Here is an 18,595-nt window from a genome sequence, read left to right as displayed (position 1 = left end):
TTTTTTTAAATAGCTCTGTCCTTACTATTTTCATTCACACCCTGAATTATCTTTCTGCACTGCTTTTTGACTCTCTCATTTATCCCATTGAATTTACTTCCAATCCATGCCCTGAATTCTATATTTGACATTTCCAAAATTTCCTTTTTGTTGGAACCCATTGCTAGAGAGCTAGTATAATCCTTTGGGGGTGTCAAAAGAGCCTGTTTTTTTTTCATATTGTCAGAGTTTTTATGCTGGTTGCTTCTTATCTAGAACCTGTACCCTCACTTCAATCCTGATAGATTTATAGTTCACCTTTTTTCCTTTGCTGGGAACTCTGCTTCTTGGTGCAGAGAGGGAGAAGTACACTGCCTTTCAGCTCATTTAGGTAGATACCCAATATGGTGTAATTGGCAAGTTGTGTCAGTAACTCCTATGACTCATCCAAAGTCAGAGCCAGGGAGAGTGGGAGAGTGTTCATGTGCCAATAGTAGTGAAGTAGGTTAGGTAATTCCCAGTCCCCAAGCCCCTGGGTGGTGTGCTTAAGTCCCAGGAGAACCAGACCAAGAATGTGCTGATGAATTTGCCCTCAAGTCTCTGTGAGTTCATACCCTGGCTGTGAAAATGAGGGGTGGGGTGATCTCCTGCTCTGGAAGAATGCTGAGACTCTCTCCTAGTTTTGCAGTCTTTCCACCAGGATATTATTTTCTTCCCTACTGCTAAAATTGCACATCTAGTCACACAGCCCGAGTGTTAAATAGTTACGTCACATCTACTGCTTCTGAACAAGAATTGGCAAATGTTGAAAAATGTAGAGACAAATATAAACTTCACTTACATTCGTTTAGCAAAATCAATGGGAACAATGGTTGGTAACCTTTTAAAGAACAGTTCAAGTTTCCAAAAGGCTGTTATCTTTTTTTGTATGAAAATGAGAAATACACATGCTTGGATGATTTGTAACAGGTAACAAATGGGTGTAAAAGTTGGTATTTTTCTTAAATTTTCACTTTGGAAGTAATATGCAGAAACTTGAGAAAAGGCAAAGTTTGACTACATTGTTGGGTGTGCTTTAGAGTGAAAATTCATGTCCTGAAATCAAGTGCCAAGTGGATAAGGTCACCAAGTTGGCCTGTAGGTCAGCTGGGTTTTATCCAGGGGTCCTCAAACTACAGCCCACGGGCCACATGAGGCAGTGTGATTGTATTTGTTCCTGTTTCGTTTTTTTTACTTCAAAATAAGATATATGCAGTGTGCATAGGAATTTGTTCATAGTTTTTTGTTTTGTTTTTTTAAACTATAGTCTGGCCCTCCAATGGTCTGAGGGACAGTGAACTGGCCCCCCGTTTAAAAAATTTGAGGACCCCTGAATGTTCGTGAGTCATACAAGATCATTGAGGATGATGACTGAGTACTTTCCTCATAGGATTGATGCGAGGATTAAAGGAGATAATGCAAGTCAAGAACGTAACATGTTATCTGTGTGTAACCATCCCTCATTGCATGTCAGCAACTATCAGAAAGACAGGTGATCTCCTCTCTCCAATGGTAGTTACGGACTTGTGTTCATCTGTCCACCCTTGTCCTTCTTTGTGATCACACAAGTAGAGATCAGAGGTGTGGGTCATGGTGTGGAGTAGGGTGCATCTTCCTTTAAAAAACCCATACTTCAGATGCTATGCAAGTCATTTATACTCGTATCCTGCTGATGGTTAGATGAATCACCCTGAGCCCTTAGTACTACCCTCATTTTCCATAAGCAACCTCATCTTTTTCTGATCATTTTGAGGTTTGTTCATTAATTTACCTCTTTTCTATCTTGAAATGTTTCTTTATTTTTGCCTATTCACCCTTCCTTTCCTCTTGCAAAAGAACAAGTATTTTCCTTCCTACCTACCCTGTTTCCCCGAAAATAAGACAGTGTCTTATTTTAAGGTGTGCTCCCAAAGATGTGCTAGGTCTTATTTTCAGGGGACGTCTTATCTTTCCTGTAAGTAGGTCTTATTTTCGGAGGATGTCTTATTTTCGAGGAAACAGGGTAAATCAAATCTTTCCTCTTACACTGTGAATCTGAACACAGCCCCATCAAGAACCTTGTTTCATCAACAGTGCTTTTCTTCCTCTTATATCCTATATATCTACCTCCAAAGTTTCCTTTTCCTCAATTACAAACCCTTTAGTTCTTGGTTACATATTTTTAAAACATCTTCATATCTAAAACTAAATTTATTTTCCACTTCAAATTGCCTCTTCCTTACTTTTGATTTTCTGCTGTTAAAGGTATTGTTTGCCTGTTTCCTAGTGAGCCATGATCCATTTTGAGACAGAGTCTCAAGCTGTCACCCTGGGTAGAGTGCCATGGTGTCACAGCTCACAGCAATCTCAAACTCTTGGGCTTAAGCAATTCTCCTGCCTCAGCCTCCCAAGTAGCTGGGACTATAGGCACCTGCCACAATGCCTGGCCATTTTTTGGTCGCAGTTGTTGTTTTAGCTGGCCCGGGCTGGATTCGAACTCACCAGCCTCAGTGTATGTGGCTGGCACCCTACCCATTGAGCTACGGGTGTTGCCCCATGATCCATTTTCAAAGTCTCTAGTGACCCTTCTGCCTCCCTAACCTCTACCTCCACTTCAGTCTCTTAGCCTCTGAAATATATCTCATATAGAGCACCTCATTCTTCTTCCCATAGTCATGGCCTTAGTTCTGACCCACCCACCAAGGGGCTCCCAGGTGAAGGTGGTACATGAAGAGGAATCAAGTCCTCCTATCTTCAATCTCTTCCCTCTCCAAATCATCAAAATATTGTATACCATAACCCTCCTCCGATCCACTTATAACCTTATCATTGCCTCCTTACATATTTTCAAATACACATCAGCTCTTACAAATAGAGTTCTAATTGTTTTCTAGTTTTTAAGGTTCTGTATGGTCTTTAACCAGAAACTCTAAGCTTCACTGAACTATGCCCCCAAAGCTTTGTGCTTTCCCATCTTTGTCTGAAATAATTCTTCTCCCATTCCCTGCTATCTTATCCTACATTTAAACCTAAGTGAAATATCATGTCTTCCAAGAAGACTTTATGAAGAAAAAAAAACAGGCTTCTTCCCCCTTTTGTGCATGAGAAATGCACACTTTTTTTCCCCTTTCTTTCTTTTTTTTTTTCAGTTTTTTGGTCAGGGCCAGGTTTGAACCCACCACCTCCGGCATATTGAGCCGGCGCCTTACTCCTTTGAGCCACAGGCACCACCCAGAAATGCATACATTTTTGAATGCATTTGAAATAGACCCAGGGATATGAAGAAAAGTGGGCCCTTCAAAATATTTTGTCTTTAAGCTGAAAAATTCTGAAATAAGTCCTTTGCTTTAGTACCTTGTGCTTTCCTTTTGTATGGGATTATTATATGTGATGTGAGCTCAAAGTTTTTTTAAATTGCTTTTTGGATAACTGGAAGCTGGAAGCATCCATAATTGAGAGCCTAATCTCACCATTCCCAGTATTTTGTCACCTTCTGTCCTTGCTCTGTTGCTTAGAGCATTCATTCCCTATGGGTAAATTATGAAAATCTTCCTCTTGATATTTCCATTCTCAGGAGTAAGAGTTAACTTGTCTTAAAATTTTACTTAGAATGTACAAAAATTTTCTGGGGAAGACAAATACGCATTAGGAAATTGTTGCACTTTAGCAAATAAAACGTGAGTGGCTATCTGGAAAGAAAAACTACAAACTAAGAAAAGCAGGGAGGGCACTTGCTTTGGGATTCAGCACCCAAGTCGTGACGACGTTTGCCTACATGCAGGCCTTCTTGCTTGTTTTTTTTAGTTTATCACCCAAGGCGGCTCATTGACAACCTTCAAAAGAAAACCTTACTGATGGTTCTGGGTCATGGGAGCAAACATGCCTACAAAAAAGGGAAGCAGTTTCTCCACGAGATTTCCTGTTGTGTGTGGCTCTCACACGTTGCCTTTATAACCCGGCATTCCTACATACTTGCTTAACATAAGCTATGCTGTTTCTGATCGATACCCTTTGGGTCTTTTTCTTTTGTACTTTATATTGTGTTTTAGAGTGTCTTTATACTACTATGTTTCCCTCTAGACCACTGGTTCTCAACCTTCCGAATGCTGCGGCCCTTTAATACAGTTCCTGTGAGTCGCAACCCACAGGTTGAGAACCGCTGCTCTAGACTTCCCTTTTACCCTCCAGTCAGCTTTCAGACCCTCTTGGGCACACACACACGTTCACAAACACACACATATTCACTACAGCTTACCTAAGGTAACAGTGTGGACATTCTATTGACATTAACCTTCATCTCTCATAAAGTATCATTATCTGACATTGTTCTTTGGCTGGAAAATGGATTGTGTCTCAGGGTGATATTCCTAGGAATCCTGACTTCCTATTGTGTTAATATCAGTTAACCAATATATGAGCCCCTACTAAATGTCTAATATCCCCTTAGGCCCTCATTTTGCAACTTGAAATCTGTAAGTTATCAAACTGCCTATCATATTCTCAAAAGGCAAAGGTGATTTGATAATACCTAACAAAATTTAAAACATTCACTCACACCCTTTTGTTTTCTTTTATAAAAGCAATGTCTACTAAGAAAATAATGGAAATAAGTCTAATGTCCTTTAATAAGGGACTAATTACAATAAAGCATGAACCATTCATACAACAGAATACTATCCAGCTGTTGGAAAGAATGAGGTGAAGTGGGCGTGGTGGCACATGGCTCCATAGATCCAGCTACTTGGAGCCTGATGAGGTAGATCATTTGAGACTGAGTTTGGGACCAGCTTGGGCAATATAGTGAGACCTCCATCAAGAAAAGAAAGAGAAAAGAAGACAGAAAGAAAGAAGGAAGGGAAGGGAGGGAGAGAACGAAAAGAAAAGAACAGAGAAGAAAAGAGAGAGAGAGAAAAAAATATGAGGTATATCCAAGTAGATAAATATGCCCTCACACAGATATAAGCCCCATTATTTGTGTGGTCTCATTTTAATGCTCATAACATCTCTACAAGCTATCCACTGTTATTATCTCCCTTAAGAGTGTGAAAACTGGGCAGCGCCTGTGGCTCAGTGAGTAGGATGCCGGCCCCATATACTGAGGGTGGTGGGTTCAAACCCAGGCCCAGCCAAACTGCAACAAAAAATAGTCGGGCGTTGTGGTGGGCACCTGTGGTCCCAGCTACTTGGGAGGCTGAGGCAAGAGGATTGCGTAAGCCCGAGAGCTGGAGGTTGCTGTGAGCTGTGACACCACGGCACTCTACCAGGGGTGACAAAGTGAGACTCTGTCTCTAAAAAAAAAAGAGAGAGGAAAAAAAAGAGTGTGAAAACTAAGGCACAGAAAAGTTCAGTGTTTTATCCAAGGTGACACAGCTATTGATGGTAGAGCAGGACTCGACTGAGGCGGTCTGCCTCCAGAGACAGTATCTTCCACACAATTGAATCAAGGAGTCTGGAGGAAGTAGTAGGCAGGAGGGGGACTTCGGTTTTTAAATTTGTTTACTAGGTACATATAATAATTGGTAGTTAAAAAGTTAATTTTTGAAGGCATACTGGATGTCTTCATTTCATTTTCTATTTGCCAGTTATCACACAAGAAAAATGTGAAAACAAGATGATAAAATTAACAGATTTAGTTCTATACACTTTGCTAAAAATACATATTTTTCTTATAAAGTGCTTTGTAAGAACTAAAGCATTTTTGTATTGAATTCTCTACACAAATAATTTTGAATGTCTACCATTTGTAATGCTGTTATACATCGCTTGATCTTCAAATATACCGTTTGTCATAGTACTACAGTAATTCTCAAAAGAGCTTCATAATCTCATACATCTTCAGGCTTCTCCATGTAAAATCACCTAATCAATTGAGTGACCCTAAAAATCTTATCAGCCTCATGCAGCCATTGGGTCAAATTAGGAAAGCAGGGCAAATCCCAGCTTCCCTTTACAAATCAGAAAATAGTGAATTCCCATACCCCTTGCTCCAGCTAAATGGTACTGCAATTCTATTTCTAAAGAGTTCTGCTGATGCAATGCTCCCTATGGCATGATGTCCAAATTTCCACTTGCATATTCCTAACGGGGCAGTGTATTTGTCCTTGATCTTCTCTTCCGCCTAGACTTTGATCTGTTTAAGAACAGTAATAGAGCTTCTGTTGATCTCTGTGTCTGTAGCACCTTGCCCACAGTTCCATAATCATTTGATGTATAATAAATTTCGACTAATGTCTCATTAGTATTCGATTGTTTTTGCCTGAAGATGCCCCCTATTTTATGTATCTGAGACCAATTCCTAAAAATCAGACATTCTTTTCTAGTGACTCTGCAATAAACAGCCATCAAGAGAAGAAAATGGGTACTTCATCAATGTATTCGGATAGTGGTGAGAAGCATGAAGCTTGCAAGAAGAAGAGCCAGGAAATATCCCCATTCCTTGCACACATATGCATTTGTTTTTCAAAATTCTACGTCATTACTAATTATTCTGCACAAAAGGCTATAGGAGAAGCCTTTTCCTTATCCCTCTCTTTGATATTTTATGATTAGCGATTTCAGTTTCTATTTTCTCTTCAAAAAGCTTAATTGTTTGAATGTTTTTCCCAATGTTAAAAAAATCTTTTCATCTAACCCAGGGGTGGGGAGCCTTTTCATGTTGGAAGGCTGCACTAATTCAGCTGTAATCAAATAAGGCCGCATTCAAGAAACTTCAGTTAGATATACTTAAAAATGTACTTTATTTTGTAAAAATCTAAGTATTATGTATTTAATAGTTTCAAAAATTAAAACTGTTAATCTCAAAATTAACCTTTTAATGACTTTTTTGCGCCTGCTTTTTTTTTTAAATCATAGCTGTGTACACTAATGCAATTATTGTGCTGTATTGGGGTACAATGTGCTGATTTTATATACAATTTGAAATATTTTCATCAAACTGGTTAACATAGCCTTCAGAGCATTTTCTTAGTTATTGTTAAGACATTTATATTCTAAATTTAGTAAATTTCACATGTACCCTTGGAAGATGCACCATAGGTGTGGTCCCACCAATCACCCTCCCTCCACCCACCCTCCGCCTCCCCTCCCTTTCCCCATAATTGGCTATAATTGGGTTATAGCTTTCATATGAAAGCTATAAATTAGTTTCATAGTAGGGCTGAGTACATTGGATACTTTTTCTTCCATTCCTGAGATACTTTACTAAGAAGAATATGTTCCAGCTCCATCCATGTAAACATGAAAGAGGTAAAGTCTCCATCTGTCTTTAAGGCTGCATAATATTCCATGGTGTACATATACCACAATTTATTAATCCTTTCATGGGTCGATTTGTGTCTGCTTTTTGCTGGAAAGCATTGAATATTTGGTTGCAGCAGGCTGTTCCGCAGTTTTAGCAGATCCTCTAACAGGGTATCACTCATTCGTGACCTTAAGGAAGCACTGACTGGGGTTAGGTAGGAGAATGCAGATTTGCAACAATAAATGATTGAAAAGCAAGAAAGCATTTTTTCAGGCATGTTGCCAAAGGTGTGACTATTCCACTGCACTTTTCCATAGTTCAATTATATTCTTTCTTACCATCAATGACTTAAAAATGGCATCTACTGAGAACTCAATGAATTCTGTTTATAGTTCTTTGGGTGCCTTGGTGTTATCAATTAGGTCAAGATGAAATGCTAATTTGAGTGTGATGTCACAGTTCTCGAAGTCAATGAACCTTCATCATATTTTCCAGTTAATAAATGTGTAACAGCTGAGTATTCTTCAAATGATGCTCATATATCATCCTGCTCATCAACAACCTTTGCTAAATAGGGAAAATGTTCATCCAAAATTTCCTTTTGAAGAAGTATCTTGAAAAAAATATAGCTTTTTATGAAATGCTTGGATTTTTTGCTGTGTATCGTATATAAACTTAGTTTTACCCTGCAAAGAAATATTCAAATCATTTTGACTTGACATGGCATCACACAGAAATGGTGCATTCCTGTAGAAATCTTTCAATGATTCACATAGCTGACTATATTCTTCCAAAAATTTCACTGTTCTCACAGAGATAAAATTGTGGCTAACACCTGTCCCTGAATTAGCCAATGCTCCTTAGAACCATACAGCAAATCCACACTGAAAAATTCACACTGAATAACTCACAGTTCAGCTTTAGCATGTTTCAAAACCGACGATGTCATGTTGCATTTGCATTAATATAGTTAATACTTGTAATTTGTTGCAAAATGTCACTTAAAATCATAAATAGCTTTAGCACAGAGAGTTAGCTGATGCAAGATACAAAGAAAAGAAATGAGAGCATCTGGAGCTGTTAGTACTTTTTTTTGAGACAGAATCTCACTCTGTCACCCTGGGTAGAGTGCAGTGGCATCATCTTAGCTCACAGCAAACTTAAACTCTTGGGTTCAAGCAATTCTCTTGCCTCAGCTTCCCAAGTAGCTGGGAGTACCAGCACCCACCACAATGCTGGCTAGTTTTTCTATTTTTAGTGGAGATGGGGATCTTGATCTTGCTCAGGTTAGTCTCAAGCTGCCGAGGTCAAGTGGAGCTCCTGCATGGGGCTCCCAGAGTGGTAGGAATACAGGTGTGAGCCACCATGCCTGGCCTGTTAATAATTTTTTTTATCTGTGCAATAAATCCTTCATATTTTCCTGCCATGAATGGTGCACCATCTGTACATACACTCACTAAATTTACCAACTTCATGACATTTATTTTGAAAGCTGTTAAAGATATCTAGTCCCTATTTTCTGTTTACATGAGTGCTCAAGGCAAGTAACTCTTTGTAGCAAAGAAAATCTTCTGTTATGACCTGAATGAAGTATAAAACCTTCACGAATCAGCCTTTAGGTTAACAGAACAACAACATAAAATACTTTGAAAGGAAAATACATGTTATTTAATCACCTTGGATGAGCGAACGATACTACTGACTCATCCAAGGTGATTAAATAACATGTATTTTCCTTTCGAAGTATTTTATGTTGTTGTTCTGTTAACCTGATTCATGTTGCTGATCAGTTATGGTTCTCCTAGAAAGAGGCAGCTGTTTGTTCTTTGAAACATTTTTGAGGTCCAAGCATCCTACACCTGCAACAACGCATTCTTTCACAATTTCTACATCTCTCAATGACTTCCTCTTTGCTCTAGTGTACAAACTACTTTAGAAGTTGCTTCAGTGGCATTATTTCCAGGTCTTATTGTTGCTTAAATGAATCGTGTTTGCTTTTGCTTTTCATCTTGTAATTTCTGCAAGAAATGCAGCCACTCCCTCTAATTGAAATATTCGTGGTCCTTATGAGAGTTATAATGCTGACGAGCACTGAATTTCTTTAATGCTGATACTGTAGTATTGCAAAGCAAGCAAATCGTCTTACCTTTAGCAGAAACAAGATCATATTGCAACTCTCAATACTCATTAAAAAGTCTGTTTCCTTCCTTCCTCAGCATTCTCTTGGTCTTCTTGGACATGACAGGTTGTTAAGCAAAGTTAAAAAATACTGTTGTGCAGCTAATTCAGATTCCACTTCAAACAGACATACAGAGCACTGTTGTCAAAAGCTGATATCAGACCAGTGTACTTGACCCCATAAAATCTTGCCAACCATCCTCGTGTGGTAGTGATACCAGTCAGGCGAAGGAAGTTAGAACTAAATTATGGGCATGGCAGTCGTAAATGTAGCCTTTATGGCTTGCTAATGTTCTAATTGTGCTGGTCAATCTGGGAGGATTATTTCATTGAATCATTTTATTCTTTGATTCTTTGATATTTTAAATATATTCACTAAAAATAAAATATAAATATAAAACATGAACAAAAAATCATAAAAATAAAAGGGTATGTTCTATAAAATTTGGAAACCATCTAAAGGCTGCACTTAAGGACCTCAAAGGCTACGTGTGTCCTTTAGGTTGGAAGTTCCCTGATTTAATCTAATTCCTCTGTTGCCAAATTATTTGAAAATCATCCTTATTATTTTTATTGCTACTAAAAGATGATCTTTTACAATTTCAGTTTACAGGCACATATGTAACGCTTCACTTTTAACGTATGAATATTCCATTCTGCCCTGGCTTCTTTAAGAGAAGCCACCCACCCTCTCTGATGTTGTCTCTGTACTACCTACTCCTACTGAAATGTTTTTCCCCTTGATTTCTTGCTAACACCCTTCAGGGCTGACCTGCCTCCATTTCTGTGCTCCCAAGTATTGCAGCCCTAAACCCAAAATGATAACACTGGCAGCCCCCAAAGGCAATGCACGAACGAGGACTAGAGCCTAATTAATGTCACTACTCTTTTTTCCCACAAATAACTCCCATATTCTGACCACCTAAGCATAAAGTAAATGGGTGGCGTTTCTGAACTCTTTGACTTAGAGAAGTATTGAGTTTCTATATGGTGTGGCACCACTGTAAAGTCCTATTAGACCAAGACAGAGGTTAAGCCAGCAAACAGACCAAAAGCAAGCCAACAAACCAAACTAAACAGAAGGCATCAGACACCAGGGAACAGAATCAAATAAGATGTGGTTCCTCCCTCAGGCACGTTACAGTCTAGTGGAGACGGCTACTGAGTGAGTCATCACGTTATAGTTGCTAACGGCTCATACAAGGGCACAGTCTCGTGTTGTGTGATGACGTTTCTGTCCAACATGGAATGCTGGCGTGGTGGTGGCTGTACATGGCTATGCCATATGACCCAGGTGTGTCGTAGCCTCTACCATCCAGGTGAGTGTAAGTACACTCCATGATGATTGCAGAGTGATAAAATCTCCTAGTAACACATTTCTCCGAAGGTATCCCCATTGTGAAGCACGTATGGCTGTGTTAGGTGCGTCTATAAGAGAGAGAATATACTAAGTTAGAGGGGTGAGCAAAGGAAGTTGTTCAAAGGAGACGAATTGTTATTGACTTTTGTGAATTTCAAACAAGCACCATAATTTTTTTTACCATGAGTACATTTGTAAGTATCCCTGATATACTTTTATTTTGCATCTTTTATATAATATTTAGAGTATGAATACTACAGTGAATATGTTCAGTTTTCCCCCTCAACATTCTATTCTGATATTTGCTCTTGTTGTTGCATGTAACTCCAGTTCGTTTAACTGCTGCCTGGTATTCTGCTGTACGAATGCAGCACATATTATTAATATCTATTCCAACTTGCCTGGTGAATATTTGAGTTGTTTCTATACTTTGTGCCTTTGTGATTGTTGCTTTGATTGAACACAAGTTTTAAATTTTGGCTTAGTTCAACGTATCCATTTGTGTGGCTCATGGGTTTTGTGCTTATTTAAAAAATCCTTTCCAACTCCGAAGTTCATGAAACTATCCTCCTTTATATTTTTCTAAAAATTATACTTTCCTGTTAATACTTGGGGGGAGGCATCCGTCTGTGTCTATATGCTCAATACTTCCAATACACAATTCCCTCCACCTGACTCCTGGAGCCCGGGTCAGAAATAGCCAGAGTCCCGAGCCAGATGTTGGGTTGGTTTAGCCTCTCTGCAGAAGGCAGTCCATCCATCCCCATGGGTCCCACGTCTTTCAGATAGCTGTATCTCCAGAAGAGAACAGAGCACAGACGGTTGTTTCCAAGTCTACCTGTGCTGACTGGGAGACCTGCTGCTGCCTCAGCTGTTGGGCCCCCTGTGTGGAGCTTCTGGTCCTGTGTGCCCCTGCTGTGGAGCTTCTGGGCTGTTGGGCCCCTGCTGTGGAGCTTCTGGGCTGTTGGGCCCCTGGTGTGGAGCTTCTGGTCCTGTGTGTCTGCCTGCTCAGACCTACCGTCTAGTTCTCTCGTTTCAGCCTACTCACTGCTTTGTGATTCAATACACACGTGTGTGTCTTGCTTTGGGGTCTTGCTACTTCTTTTTGCTTTCTCTTTTTTATATTTTCTCTATGCTAAGAGAAGAAATGGTGCATCACAGCATCAACCTCCAACACTATCCTAACCCAGCCCTCACTTTTTAGTCCTCTTTATGGCAGAGATTTTAAAAAATGAGTAGGAGTTAGCTAAACAGGAAAAGCTGTTGAGAGGACATTACAGATGAAGAGGGCAAGTAGGGAGTGGCGCAGCAGAAAAAGCTAAGAAATTAGGGGCAGTATAAAGAGGAGGGTCCCTCCCAAGGTCCAGCAATGGCCACTTCCCTAAAACACGCATGAAAGACCCAAAGAGCTGAATGCTGAACAAGAGACAAGAAAAGAGAAAGCAGTTATTCCTCGACAGAGAATGTTATGTTTCAAATGTACTCACATCAATTCAATGAGGCAGGAGGCGCCAGTGTCATTATATCCACTCTAGAAACAAGAAAATTGAGACTCAAGGAGTTTGAATGATAGACTCGAACTGGAGCTCTCATTCTTTTTTGCCTCATCTTTGTTCTTCTCACCAAACTACAATTCAGACTGTGCACACATACAGCAAGACTGCAGCCATGAAAGTGTCTCAGCCGAAGCAGACGAATCAGAACCATTTGCACAGAGATGCATTTCTTTTCTGCTCTTTGATTCTACTTGAGCGTCTCTTCCCTCACTCATTTCTCATTCTAGGCTCTGAACCTAAATTCAGAATAGTCAATTCTTCTTGTTCATGATACAGAAGACTGAAAAGGGTTACCATTCTCTCTACTCCCCCCAAATATGCATTTTCACTAGAACAAAAGAAATAAATTTCAACTGTACAAGTTTGGGGTAATATTAGCCTACTGAGGATGTACATTTGAGCAAAATTACGTGACTTAGACATTTTAGCATTCTTCTATTTAAGACAGAGTCACCTTGGCAATGACAAAGATCCAAACTCAGTTAACATATAATTAGCTCAATCATAAGTGCCTCAAATTAGAAGGGAAGTATTGCTTGCTGTTAACTATTTACTAGATTTTATTTCTAGTCCTACAAATGGCCTCCCATTTATTAAAAAACACTCCAACTTAATAAGTTAATAAAACTATTATAATACAAAAGCATTGGTGAAGGCTGATGCATGGCTGGAAAATGTTATTCTTGATCCAATCACACTTATTTCTGAAATTCATCACACTGTAACTTGCTAAAAAGAAAAAAACAGAATAATGAAGAAGACCGAGACCAGATATTTTGGGTAAAAAGCTTGACCTAGTTTTGCTCAATATGTATTGTTCCTTCTGTTCTCTAATGTCAGCTCAAGTGCTATTTGAGTAATTGCATAGTTCCTTCCTCCCACAAATGAGAGCGCTGATAACCAGTTTCCCTGTGCTCTTACTAGGTCTATACCATCCTCCCGAAATTGCTTTCTATAACTTTTACATCTTTGGGAAAGAGGAGGTTCTTAGCAACCTCTCTTAGCAACATGTTCCTACCTTTATAACTCATGAAAGAGAAATTTGAAATCTTCCACTTAAATAAGTCTTATTTTCTCATCCGTAGTAGAGGGAGAAATGTGGCTTTAATATCATGATCAGTCTTTTATTATTCCTTCAAATTCTTAAAGAGTAATAAAAGCTATGTTTTTCCCTTCTATAACAATAGAAAACTCTATTTCCTAAAGGTATTCATTTAAACAGAGTGCAAATCACTCCTGCTATTTTCCTCTGGTATTAATGAATGATAATTGAACTGACATATACTCTGGTTTCTCATAAACCTTTTGCTTTTTACAATGATTGAACCAACAAACAAAATTGGAGCTTAGCAAATGTGTGTCCATTGTACAAATCGTACTTTGCTGCGTTGCAGAGTCCTGAATGCTTCCTTCACCTAAAAATATTGCACAGGAAAGGTACAGTATAAACAGTGGTGACCTGGGTTTTTTGTTCTCCCAGGTCTTCAGGGTGTGGGATATTCAGACTTTGTCACTATTACAAGTCTTCCACGACAGCCAAGGAGGACCAGGAGACATGCAGATTTATTCTATGATATACGATGCTAATCACGGCATGCTTATTACGGGTAAGTGTACCCAATTAATGGCAAATGAATCATATCTTCATTTTTAACATTTAACCTTTTTAAAACTAGCACTTGAGCACTAACTAGAAAAAAAACAAAACTAGAAGGGTGATTTATAGACCATAATTCACTGCAGAAGGTACTGAATTCAATTCTGCTCTTCCTGTGGCTGGGTATATGAAATGTGTAACCACACTTCTCTGAAAATACCAAGTCAGTGCTTTAAGTCACTGAACTTAGGAAGACAAGGCCTGGGTTAAGCAGAGAAGTGATATGTAACTTCTCTCACTACGTCCAGACAGGGCAAATCCAGCTGCCACACTCAGCACTGTTTGACTCTTGGGAGCAGGAAAATGACCCCATTTTAGAGCAGCTGCACTAGAGGCCAAGTCTATGCCCCTTTTCTGCAGCAAGGGACTTTGGCCCCAGGCACACTGGTAACAAGGTGATTGATCAGCCAGGAGGGTGCCATCCCTCTGGTGCCTTTGCTTCTAGATGAAGAATAGTGGAGAGTGAGGACAGAGTCCCTGTGCCAGGGCCAACGGATTTGTTGCCAATTATTCGGTGGCTTCTTAGAAAGACACGATTACTGAAGAGACAAGGGGCCCTGCTAGACATTTAGTTTGAACACTGTTCACTGGTACTTTTAGGCTTCAGAAGAAAAATAAACAGTATTAGTAGCAGTTTTGAGACAGGGAGCGGGAGATGCTGCTTTGGGTGTGGTTTCAGCCTTGCTGTAGGTGCTGCTTAACTGTCCAGGCACTGCCTGAGTCAGGAAGTCTTGAGACTGTTTCCAGCCACCCAGTTCAAAACAAGAGGGAGGCAAGGCAAATTCCAACAGGTAGAACTGAGGGTGGAGAAAGTGGCTGCTTCGTGACCTTGCAGTTCATATACACTCCATCACCATAAACGTTTCCGAGGAAGCCTCCCACGCTCATCACGCTCCTGACACAGTGACACCTCCTATTTGACCATCTGTAGTCAAATGGAGGCTGTCACCCTAACTCCAGGAAAACATTGCCCCTTCCAGGAAGTAACATAATATAATTAGGCTGTTGCTTAAACAGAAGGCCTAAAGAAACCATGGGGCCAGGTCTCCTCCACATAGCCTCTACTCTGTTGGTGAAGTAGACTTTCTCTACGTTTTGAATAAAACTAGCTTTCAGTTTAAACTGTCAGCTGGCTCCAGAATTCTTTCTTGTGCAAAGCCAAGGACCCATTTGGACTTCAAGTGATTCCCAGTATTGGGAGTAACTTTCCTGTGTTCCTCCTTCTGGAACACGAATCCAGAAGGTATCTGCTAAGCATTTTCCCACTGACCACCTGCTCTTGAGTTCTTGTGGGATTAAGGCAGAGAGCTGGTTGGTGCTGTCGCTCCTGATGGAGAATATGTAAATCTGTAAATTAACCATCCAAGGGACTGTGACAAACTGGTCAGCACACAGAGGTGTCAACATAAGGAACTCGGTCTGCCTGTACCGATACGTACATGTGGTGCATGTCCAGTCTACGAAAATAAGGTCAGCTTAAGGAGGTGGTCAACTGTAGCGGTTCTTCTGTAATTATTTTTAACTTTTGGTGTTTTTCTCCCCTGGATTAGGAGCAGACTAGCACTTCATAATTGATACATCATTTTCTACCTCATAAAACATAACTTAGTCTAGTTGTAAGTGAGAGTTTCTGGCTTAGAACCTGGGTGAGGGTCTGCAAGAAAGGAAAGGTCAGTCCAGGGACAAGAAAAGACTTTAATAGAGGGAAAAGGAGAATGGAGTCAGCTCAGCTCTCACACAGTTGCAAAATGCCTTTATTAGCTTTTTTGATACAGCTGGAAGAGGGACGTGAAGTACAGCTGAAATGGGGAAGCGAGGACGGAGCCTGCACCCTCTCTAGTGCAGGTCAGGATCATGGGCATACACTTAGTACCGACCAGGTGTGGGCAGGATGTTCTAGGAACTCTGGACTTGAAGCCCTCCAGGAATCCTGGGAGGGGATTGCTGGTTTCTGACCTGATTTTCTAAAATGGCTACTCTCCTGTCAGGGTTATGGGGATTCCTTTCCCACAGGAAGCACTCCTCTTCTATATTACCTCCTCTAAAAGGAATATACTAACAATAGTAAGCAATTTTTTTTTAGTGCTCCAACTTGCATGTTTGATTACTGTATTCCATAATTCCACCCATTCATCATCAGAACAACTAAGGACTCAAGTAGCAAGACAAAACAAAGAAGAGGAAGGGGTGGGAGGAGGAGGAAGATGGGAAAATCAAGATTTCTTGCAAATTTTATATCATTCTGATCACACTTCTGTTTCTAAACATAGAGAGCTCTATATATTGCTTGATCACTAAACTCGCAGACATTGACAGCAGCTCTCAACTTTATGTCAGAATTACATGAAACTTATCTCTATCTCTTAGATTTTTATTCAGGCTTTGATTCAAATGAAGTAGCCTTTGTTCTCTTCTGAACCCCAGTGACAGCAGCGCTGCCTCCTAGAAATGCTTTGAAGACTACATCATCATTATTACTCTTTTTTTTTAAGGTACTTAAATGTCAATTTTATTGTTTCTCCACACACACTTATTTGCTACTACAAGGAAGATACAACACATCAAAATTTCCTTTCATTGCAATTTTTGAAAACCAGAAAAATCTAATCAATTATTAAGCTCTAGCCAAACTGCCAAATGTTTCCTTCATATTCTTTTCCCTCAAGCTACTTTGCTGCAAATTCTTTATCCTGCAGACTTCAGGCTTCTAAAACTCATGGGAATACTTGAGACCTATTGGTGATTCTTCGGGTCAAATCAAAAAGTAGAGCTAAAGTATGCCGGTTACTCAAATACTTGCAAACTAAAAAATATGGAACGCATCATGAATTTGCGTGTCATCCTTGCGCAGGGGCCATGCTAATCTTCTCTGTATCATTCCAATTTTAGTATATGTGCTGCTGAAGCGAGCGCCATTATTACTCTTGTTGAGATAACTACCATTTGTAGAGTTCCATTACAAAATGTTCTTGTACACTGTTTCATTTAATCTGCACAACCATTACATGAGGGAGTAATTGTTATTTTTCCTGTTTTATAAATGGTGAAACAGACTCTCTAGCAGCCTGTCTGTCTAGTAGAAGCGACAAAAGATTAAAACAGAGAGCTGGGATTTGATCTCAAAACTTCTGACTCCTAAAAAAAATAAAATAAAATAAATAAAAAAAAACTTCTGACTCCTGAAACCACAATTTTTCTCTGCACTGCATTGTTTCCAGAATGCAACTAGCCAAAAAAAGTAGAAGATTGCCACTTGTCCATGAAGAAATCAAACTTTTTTGATGTCCATTCTAAATAAAGTTAGCTACCGTCAGTCTAATGTAAAAGGATCTACCAAGCAGTTCCAAGTGGAGTTTGATGATATGGTTACTATATTCATCTCACATTTCCATATTGAGGTATTTGAATTGAGGAATACTGCCAGATGAGCCATCTCAGTCCTTCTTCACACATGAACAGATTTTATCTTAAAATTTAAACACTTAGGCAAGTGTTTAGTAACTCCTGCTGAAACTTCTCCTAAAGTTGAGAATTCTTCAGAGAGATTTGAGAAACTCAGTGCAAAGCCTGCCTTTGGTAACTTAATCTCCACATCAATAAAACAGGAAAGAGGTTTCATTTTTGTTTGAGCCACAGAATGTTGAGATTCTTATTTATATTTCTAGATATTACACTAAAACAGAATACACACAACTAGTTGATATTGAGACTTAAATCGTACTTGCAGTTTACAGTATTACTATAGCCAGGCCTCTCTTGGAAAAATGCAAGTAAAGAATACTCACTCCCCATCTACTTCACAGTAGTGATTTGGAAATTAATTTTATTTAATATGGATATTACAACTCCTGGCTTGCCACCATTTTCATTCATTATGTTTAATAAGACCATGTTTACAGAAGGCTTTATCATTTTGTTGGTTGAAATGAGCTACGTAACAATAAATTTCAATCACTAAATGGAAGCTTACCTTCAGCAGAAAGCTTATCATCACCATTACTGCTGAGCACAAGATGGAAAGGCAGATTGTAGACACAGCAAAGAAAGGGGAAAGTAGAGTATTTAAAAAACAGGAAAATGAGGGTCACTAAAAGGATAGCGATGAAGTCCAAATGGCCTGCACTTAAGATATAATGAAGTCAGCGGGGCACAGTGGCTCACGCCTGTAATGCTAGCACCCTGGGAACCAAGGCGGGTGGATTGCCTGAGTTCACAGGTTCGAGACCAGCCTGAGCAAGAGCGAGATCTCATCTCCAAAATAGCTGGGTGTTGTGGTGGGAGCCTGTAGTCCCAGCTACTCGGGAGGCTGAGGCAAGAGAAGGCTTTAAGCCCAAGAGTGAGCTATGACGCCAAGGCACTCTTCTGAGGGCAACGAAGTTAGACTCTGCCTCAAAAAACAAACAAACAAACAAACAAACAAACAAAAAAACCAGTATTGAAATCCAAAATGAACACTTTTCTGTGGTTGAATCTCACTTACTTTTTCAAAAAATGTTTTACAATAAATGAATGTATTTTTAGGCATTGGTATTTCTAATTTCACCAATTGGCCGTTTCCAAACCCAACCATTTGGGTCAAATGCTTTATTCTACAGAAGCTCCAATAT

The 18,595-nt window shown here is 39.6% G+C and overlaps 1 protein-coding gene and 1 non-coding gene across 2 annotated transcripts in view; one reads left to right on the top strand and one right to left on the bottom strand.

Moving 5' to 3' along the window:
- Nucleotides 1-18,595, top strand: part of WDR64 (WD repeat domain 64) — a 140,024-nt gene that overhangs the window by 58,337 nt on the left and 63,092 nt on the right. The window contains exon 11 of the mRNA XM_053606402.1: nucleotides 13,812-13,938. Coding sequence (XP_053462377.1) covers nucleotides 13,812-13,938 — 127 coding nt within the window. The remainder of the gene's footprint in view (nucleotides 1-13,811; nucleotides 13,939-18,595) is intronic.
- On the bottom strand, nucleotides 16,795-16,901 carry LOC128597806 (U6 spliceosomal RNA). The gene has a single exon (XR_008383364.1). It is a non-coding gene; the product is annotated as a U6 spliceosomal RNA (small nuclear RNA).

This window comes from Nycticebus coucang, chromosome 10 (assembly GCF_027406575.1).
Source record: "Nycticebus coucang isolate mNycCou1 chromosome 10, mNycCou1.pri, whole genome shotgun sequence".
Lineage (NCBI taxonomy): Eukaryota > Metazoa > Chordata > Mammalia > Primates > Lorisidae > Nycticebus > Nycticebus coucang.
This window is presented reverse-complemented; position numbering and strand designations above follow the sequence as displayed.